The sequence below is a fragment of the Montipora capricornis genome, chromosome 9 (genome assembly GCF_036669925.1).
Source record: "Montipora capricornis isolate CH-2021 chromosome 9, ASM3666992v2, whole genome shotgun sequence".
NCBI lineage: Eukaryota > Metazoa > Cnidaria > Anthozoa > Scleractinia > Acroporidae > Montipora > Montipora capricornis.
Window position 1 is genome coordinate 24,560,172 of NC_090891.1, and position 8,260 is coordinate 24,568,431.

General features: G+C 39.6%; 1 protein-coding gene across 1 annotated transcript; it reads right to left on the minus strand.

The window, feature by feature from the left end:
- Positions 1 to 304: 304 nt before the first annotated feature.
- Positions 305 to 7,048, minus strand: LOC138015426 (retinal homeobox protein Rx1-like). The gene is made up of 3 exons (XM_068862479.1): positions 6,711 to 7,048; positions 2,640 to 2,821; positions 305 to 2,038 (listed from the first exon to the last, which is right to left on the minus strand). The coding sequence occupies exons 1-3, from the start codon at positions 6,829 to 6,831 to the stop codon at positions 1,517 to 1,519; spliced, it is 825 nt and encodes a 274-aa protein (XP_068718580.1). The 5' UTR covers positions 6,832 to 7,048; the 3' UTR covers positions 305 to 1,516.
- Between the last annotated feature and the right edge of the window lie 1,212 nt (positions 7,049 to 8,260).

Here is an 8,260-nt window from a genome sequence, read left to right on the forward strand (position 1 = left end):
ATAAAGTGATTCACAACTTGCCTCCCACCCACCTGCTGCTTCCCCCATCCGCGCTACACTTTTTCGCGACGGCCTTTTAGACAATGCAATTTGTACCTTCTGCAATGACAAAGAGCAAACACTTCACTGGCTGCAGATTAACGGCGTGTCCGCAGAAAGGTTTTGGACTTCTTCCTAGTTTGGCGGAACACGAAAACAAACGAAAATTTGATTTTACAATCCTAGTCACATACGTTACAGCTGGCATGAAAGAACAAAGCATTGGCGGGATACTAAATTTCTGTTTACTTATTGCTAAATATTATATTTTCTGCACAACCTTTTTTTTTAACTTTGCCAGTCAAGCTGACAGAGCGCCACAACAGCTTGCGCCAATTACTGTGGCCCTTTTTTACCCTCCCAACCACGATACACAACAGTAGACAGACCAAAACACCGGGTAATACGTGCCCTACTCTTAGCGACAAGTGTGGGTTTTTTTACGTCCCACAGGATTATAAACATTGAAGGGTTGTGAGACGGGGCCTGCGGTTTATCGTCTTTATCCGAGAAGACTAGAATATCTAACCATTTGCAGATGTAATTACAAAGGGAGCACTTTCCCGTCAGTTATTTAAAGACCCTGAGTGTTGGTCCGGCCGATCTCACAACCTCCCGCGTCACAGCCCGGCGCTCAACCAACTGAGCCACCGGTGCGCGGAGATGTTCAAGATGTTCAAAATTTTCTTCTGATTATGCATGCAAAACTCGAAATACTTAAAGAAATCGCAATTGTATAAAAACACCTCCTAGTAAAATCCTCTTACTGTTTTAACATTTCTATATTATCTTTGTACGTCGTTAATAGTCCTTTGCATATAATTTCAGTTTGTAATTTTAAGCAATGTAGCGTTTTTGTTCCTTGGCTTCGTCACGTAATCGTTTATTAATTTATTGTTTTGCGTAGATGGTGTGTTCCCGTTTAAAAATAAAGGAACGACCTCTCTTTCATGTCGTACGCGTTGGAAAAGAATCTCATCCACATATGTGGAGAAAATAGAGACAGTTGTGGTACCTATGGATACTGGGGTAGATCGTCGTACTGTCATGATAAAACCCCGGAAATTCGGGCTGCACACCGATTTACCCTGTAGCTGGGCCTGTGCGTGAATGCGATGGAATGTCTGTCAAGAATTTCTAATTTTTACGCTTTACATTTTGGGACGAAGGATGATTGAGACAGCGTCCCATAAATATTCAGGTTCAAAGACATGCTTTCTACGGTTCAGTAGTTGGAGGGTAATTGCCACCGTCTCTTCAGGTCAGTGCAGTGAGGTTTTTTTCTTCCGCCATGTTGAAAGCCGTTGTTAGAAGCAATTGTTGAAATTAAACCGCAACTGATTTCAGTGGTTCATGGGACTGTTTTGAGAGTCATTTGCCTTATCCGCATGCTACTATTGGTTTAGGTGTTTTTTGTTCTGTGTTTGTACTAATAACAGAGTATTTTAAATGAAAGGAGTCAAATTGCTGGCTTAGCTTAAAACGGTCTGCATCCTCTGCGGTCTGTCCACTGATAACCATAATCTTGACAGCTTGCTTTAAGTCGCCATTGGTCAACACTGGAACATGTTGGTTTCCACACTCTGTGAGAAGCTCTTTTTTTTCGATCAAAGCACTCTACGTCATTACTGAGAGAGTAACTGAAAGTGGGCTTTTCGAGTATTGGAAGCGTGGCTGAGTTTTGGTCCCATGTAGGGGAACAGTACCGTGGAGAATCGAATGCAACGACTGGATGGGACCCTTGAGAATTTGTTCTTAAATTTTCGATGCCTTCCGCTGGTCTTTGTTGTGATGTAACCGCTCTTGTGTCAATTGCAAAGCCACTTTCGCTTGTGAAGTGTACAGATGGCGTAACCGGAAGTGGACATTGTAGTGGAGCGTCACCGAAGGCAAAATCGGTGTTAGTTTCATAAAGAGGTTTGCCATTCTCGTAAGGCATAACGTGTTCTGACCCTTTCTCTTGCTTCCTATACTTGGCTCTTCTGTTTTTGAACCAGACCTAGAAGTTAAATGTTTAACTGTTATGAAACAAGTTTGAGGTACATTTTGCGTGAACGAGGAAAACTGTATTACAGAGAATCAATGCCTCGGGCCAATAGGAATTAAAACGTTTCTTATACTTAGGGTAGGTTTCTCGCAGTCAGTGCATTATTCTTAACCCTAATAGAATCTGTGTCTGTACTAAACTAGGATGAATTTAATTCGACGAAGAACCGCATTATGTAAGCAGCCTTCTTGCAAAATAGCAAACTGATTTCTTGCGCTATACGCCTACTAACACCGCCAGGCAAAATGCTACGGGGTCAACAAATGTGGTTTTTTTCACCTCATTTATACTTTTATGGTGGTGTGAATACATTTTATCGCGGCTCCTAAGTGTAACTAACGAATAATAAGAGAAAAATAGACTTTTTGTTAGGTTTTTCAATACTAAATATATCGAAGAGTTGTACTCATGACGCAATTACTCTACTGTAGCCTTTTACGGATGTTCCTAGGTACCGTTGCGTGTGGGAGGGGGCGAATCTTTTTTTTTTTTTTGCGTTTGTGGCGGATTTCGTAAAGAACAAACAGGGTAGGGGAGATAAACAATTAGTTACTTGAATTCTTGATTCAGGAAGATTTGTCAATGTTGCAAGTTGCTCCCTCATTACAATATCCGGGTAATGCGTCTTAAAGAAAGTGCTCTCCAGTAGCCGCAGTTGTTGAAGGGTAAAAGCTGTACGGGATCGACGTTTTTTCGCTTTCCTTGGCCGGGAGCCTTGAACCTCCAAGATAATATCTGCAACAAGAACGCCATAGATTCTCGTGTTAACCTTTTTTCAAACAGACACGCTTAGTTTGACGTAAGAGAACCAACCCGGCCATGCACAGGCGTACAGTTTTGTTCGTCATTATATGCAACTAAAACCTGAGAAGGAGGCAGTGCGGAGATCTGACCACTCGTTGAATTTGTTCCTGGTAGTTCTGGTTCAACTTCTTCAAGTTGGCCGCACTTGTAAATAACCAACTGGTTTGCCTCCGGTCAGTTGGGATTCTTAGCAGTTGTTGTTGTTGTGTTCTGTCGTTTCGTTTATTGTGCTTCATTGGCCCTGAAAAGCCCCTATGCATATGGGGGAGTGGTCAATTAAGTGTGTATTGTATTGTATTGTATTGTATTGTATTGTATTGTAGAACGTACCAATATACATACTTGTAGTTGTTACGTATGCAAGTTTCTGCTAGAAAAACGTAGCAAATAGGAGTGGCTATATCCGTCTCTCATTTCTTTCCACATACTGTTTTCAAGGCAAACTACACGGTGTAGTGGTCTTTCCATTGTTGTGTATCATGGTTGTGTGGGTAAACGATCAGATATATTAGCTACATCAAACTACTCTGAGATCCCAAGATAACGAACGTTGTATGGTAACCATGCAAAGGAGTAGCTTGTATGGCGTGTCTGTGAAGTGGACGGAGAGATGCGGAGAGATTTCATATGAGAAAAACGGCGAGGGACTGCTCTCACCTTCTCACTCCTCATTCCCATCTTACGTCTACCATGCCGAATTTGTTTCGGCTTGTTTGAAAACCCTCTGGTTATCATCTTCGTTGTTCTCAAATGCAATGTTTATTCGACACAGCACCCTCTAAATACACTGTTAATGTCTATTTAAAAGAAAAACTATATTGTACGAAAACAATTGTAATAAGTTGTCTCAAATGTTGTCACATTTCGTATCTCAAAATCCTCTATTTCCTCTCTGTTATCTTATTATTGAGCTTTTCAGCCATTTTTTAATATTTTCTTGAGCCACCTTGTATTTATCTTAATCTTAGTGGGTGTATCATTGTGGGTATCTATGAATTGTTGGAGGCCATTAATTAAAGAATTTCTGTACTGCCCTAGATTATACAGTGTCACGTTTAGTCGTCCGTGGCTCATAAATGCATTTAGAATATAGTGGTAACGTACCAAACAGTCCAGATTGTGTAGGTGGACCTGTTGTCGTTTTATATTACAGAAGTAAACTGTTAATTCCTCGTAAGCCACACGTTTTGCTGACACTTTAATTTGTGAATGGTTAATAACAGTTTGTGTGCCCATCCATAACAAGGCCTGGGCCCTTTCTATTTGATGAAGCAGTCATTTTCGCTTTTGCTCAGTTGAATGAGATGCGTGTTTCACCTGCATTACACGTCGCGGGTCAGATCATTTAAGGACGTTCGCGTCAATTGTTTCTGCGCATCCTTACTGCGCACGCAAATGCACACGCCACGTCAAACACGAGCGCGCGCGCTAAGTAATAAAATGAGAAATGGTAGGGCAAAAGGCCATTGCTATAGCTTTGCCTGGATTTAACGGTCTTGGACGTTCGTTGACCCCAATTTTTCTTTCCAGAAACGGATTTTATTTACAATTATCTCCACGTTGTCCAAAAATGAACAAAAAATCAATGTGGGAAGTTAAAAAAATTGCAAGATTTCTGCTCACGGGGCATCAAATCCTGCCATCTTGCGGCTGCAAGGCGCGTGAAACTGTGGTCGCTAAATGCGAACTTGATCTTTAAGGAACCTCACCAGCTGACTAAATTCACTTAATAAGTCCACTTAAACAATATTTGGCAGAGAAGATTTCACTTCAAAGATTTAATTGCAATGTATTTGGGTTTACAGACACTGGCCTTATTCGCTAACGAAGCCCCATTTTGTCACATTTTGGGTGTTTTTCCGGGCATGTTCTCTCCAAAACGAAGTCGGTGACCCCCCATTTTTTTTACATTTCTGACATAACGAACTCATCATCTTACAGTGGTAAAAGTTTCAGAAAAAAATCAATGTTGAAAAATTTTCGCGCGAACGTCCTTAAGTGAAAGTCACTGACCTTTTCAACATAGTTATCACGTCGATGTTTACGCGAATTCACAAAGAGAATTATCATAGCGGAAGCTCCAGCAATATTTTTTTACCAAATGTTTGGTGGCCTTCTTGTATTTTTAAGCCATGAAGAGGCCATTCAATCTATAGAGCTCTCTATGGTCCGATTTGTTTCTTCTCAGTAGCTTACTAGCTATTAGCAGGTTCTTTTATAGACTTTTCTTATACAAGGAACCATTTTACACTTGAAAAGGGTTCAACTGAGATTGGCCAAATTTTTTTAGGCCATCCTATGATGAATATACCCAGGTGAAATCAGTTAAAAACGTGTCATTTGGTTCATTTTTCAAATAAGTAGCAAAAGATAGAGATAAAATAAATGTAAAATAGAAAAATTAAAGTATGTAGCAAGCAAAGATCACTTCAATCCAAACAATAATCATGCTCCTTGATAGCTTCTCTGATCACATGAAGAATGTATTTGATTTAGACGAATTCAATACACTTAACGAAACGGATATTGTTTCACACTATCATTGATCTTGTGTGAAATAATTCCTTGCCTGTATCTTCTGAATACTGAAAACGTCAATAATCACACAAGTTCAGATTTGTACTGCAGATGCCGCCATCTGTACTTTGCCGACTAACTTATAGAGGGCGCTTATAGCGCTTGTCTAGTGTACCACTGTACGTACTCATGGACGCCGGCCATCTCAAGAGAAGAATCGCTATTTTGCCATTTCCCAAGGAAGTACCGCTTTCATAATGCCGATAAAGAGATAACCCCACGTAGTGTCTCCGTATCATTAGTTCTAGCCACAAAATTGCTTTATTCGACGTCTACTGATCAGAGAAAATGATAAGGGCCGGGGGTTTTTTTTCTCTTTCGCCACCGTTACATGCGGGAATATGGAGTATGAAATACAAGTGGGAGGCTAAAGAAAATTGTTTCCGTTTTGCAATTGGGGAAGATCACCCCACGTATCGTCAGTTGCCATCTTAGCAGCTTTCCATAAAACCTGAACGCTTTTATCCCAGTCATTTTTTAATCAAAGAACTTTCGGAGCCAGTATAATACTGTTCTGGGAGATTTTCGTTATTGCAAAGCGGGGTTGCTTGACGACAAAGACTATTTCAATAATCCCTATAAAAACTGCACTAGAGTGAAGTAGCTATCCCGAGAGACGCAAGCAAAGATTTAGCATTAATGTCTTAGCAATGTAACAGTTAAGTCAGTGACAGCGAATGATCTTAATTGGCTCGATTCGAACCGAAAGAAATGGAATTATGGATGCCGAGGGAAGGAAATCCGCTTCAAATGTTTCGAGTGCAACAAAGATGCGACTCTTTCTTGGTATTTCCCTAGGCTGCCATATTTATATTGCACTCCTTCTCCTTTAACTTTTCTCATGGTTCTCGACTTTTTCCCTGTGGTTTTTGGCGCTACTTAGCGTTCTACCGCGCTGTACATCACAGTTGTCCCTGAAGGAGAATCATACGTCTTCGAACACCGCCTGTAAAACTGAGTCATCACAAAGCTGTATTCTTTTAGGCGTGGAAACTAACGTACTATTATACCCCAGTATGCACTCAAGTAACATTTCAAATGAGAACGTATGGCGATATTCAATATTCAAAACCAATGGAGTTAAGAATATTAGTTTGGCTTAAGATCATAACGCGTTTCACAGCTGGAAATTTTCATGGTATCGTTATCAGGAAGACATCTTCGTACAAAAAGACGGAATGTTCAAAATTGTTCCTTTAAAGAACAAAAGCTCAATTAAAATGCAACGGCGAATTGCACATACCTGCTAAGCGCTCCGCTAACGTAAGAGCGCGAGGTCCAGCGGTTGAAACCTGACTTGTATTTGAAGAAGATGGATTGTGTCTTAATATGTTGTTTATTGAAAAGGACGACGCAAAATCCATAACTGTCTTTCTGGTGTTGATGAACAAGCTTTTTGCGGCCAAGAAAGGTACTGCAACACTGAGAATGAGACAATTATTCAATTCAAATACTAGTAGTTGTGAGTTGATACAGGGAAACGTCTGGAAATGGCTGAACGTCGGAAAATCGCCGAATATCACTGTTGGTGTAACTGCGAATTCCTAGGGTGTTAATGGCCAAATCGCTGCTGGACGTAAAATCCCCAGCTTCCGGAATATATGAACGGTGGGCTGGACTAAATTAGCAAAACCACACCCTACAGGACTTGACAAAGATGAAATTGTAACGGTTATAGTAGTTTAGTACGTACAAAAAAGCAATGCTGCGAAAAGCAGTTATTATTACACAAAATGCATTAGTTTTCTGGATAATTGATTGAAATAGTTCTTTTTGAATTTAAGCTTTGCATGGTCATTCATTCAATTGAAATATAACCAAATGCTGTTTCAAGCATAACAAACGCTAATTAAAAAGCAGAAACGACTGTAAAAGCTACCTGTCATCATTGTCAAAAACCTTTTTATAACTTTTTTAATTGCGCATTTGGAACATTATTTTAATATGGAATTTGCGCTGTATAAATTATCCTTATTAGTATTATTATTATAATTATTAAAGCTTTTTTTTGTTTTCAGTTTAGTTCAAAAAGCTACATAGGGCTTCCTCTTATTGTATAAGTACAATGATGATTTAAGGCAGTACATGAGGTGAAACTTGTTTTATGAAATTCTATTATTTTGTATCAATTGTAAAATTCTTATTTACTTGGTCCTGTAACGGCGAAAGCGCTCATCACCTGTGTGAGGCGTTGATAGTGTCTCTACGTCTTTAGTCCGTTTTTAGTCTGTTTTTAGTAGTCCAGTCCAATCTCTCTTCCTACGAATTACCTCACGACTTGTACTCGTACTCACTCTTATCGTAAACGCAACTGTAAAAGCTTAATAGAGATCCCATTTACTGTTTCATCGTACTTCGTCCGTGTACAATTTAAGTAGAAAGAGCACTGTTAATGCGATTATCTATTATAATGAACACACTTCACATAAAGTAAAGCACATATTGAATACATATATTCCATTAGAAAGGCGCCATGAAGAATTCGCAAATTAATGTATCGTTTTTGCTGACAGGTTTACTTTAACAAGACATTAGCCTTGAAGTTACTTGACGATATTTAACTTTCGTCCACCCCCGAATAATGACCCCCTGAGTTTGAAATGGTCTAATGAATATTTTTACGGCTACAGGGAAATTGCGAAAAGTAACAACCAGTTGCTTTTGACTCTTCACTTGATATATAAAGTACTAGACTACAGGAAGTGATAGGTTTCGCTGTCTTATTTCCCTCATAGCCAACTTCAAACTGTGAGGCAAATTTCTGGAATTCATTACCCATTATTCGCCATAACT

Bases quoted from the DNA above. Each gene is read 5' to 3' on its own strand.
- LOC138015426 (XM_068862479.1), bottom strand. From the start codon at position 6,831: ATGGATTTTGCGTCGTCCTTTTCAATAAACAACATATTAAGACACAAT. The intron at 2,822-6,710 runs GTATGTGCAATT...TTCTTGTTGCAG, and splicing joins GTTAGCGGAGCGCTTAGCAG to ATATTATCTTGGAGGTTCAA. The intron at 2,039-2,639 runs GTAACTAATTGT...TTTAACTTCTAG, and splicing joins TTCCTGAATCAAGAATTCAA to GTCTGGTTCAAAAACAGAAG.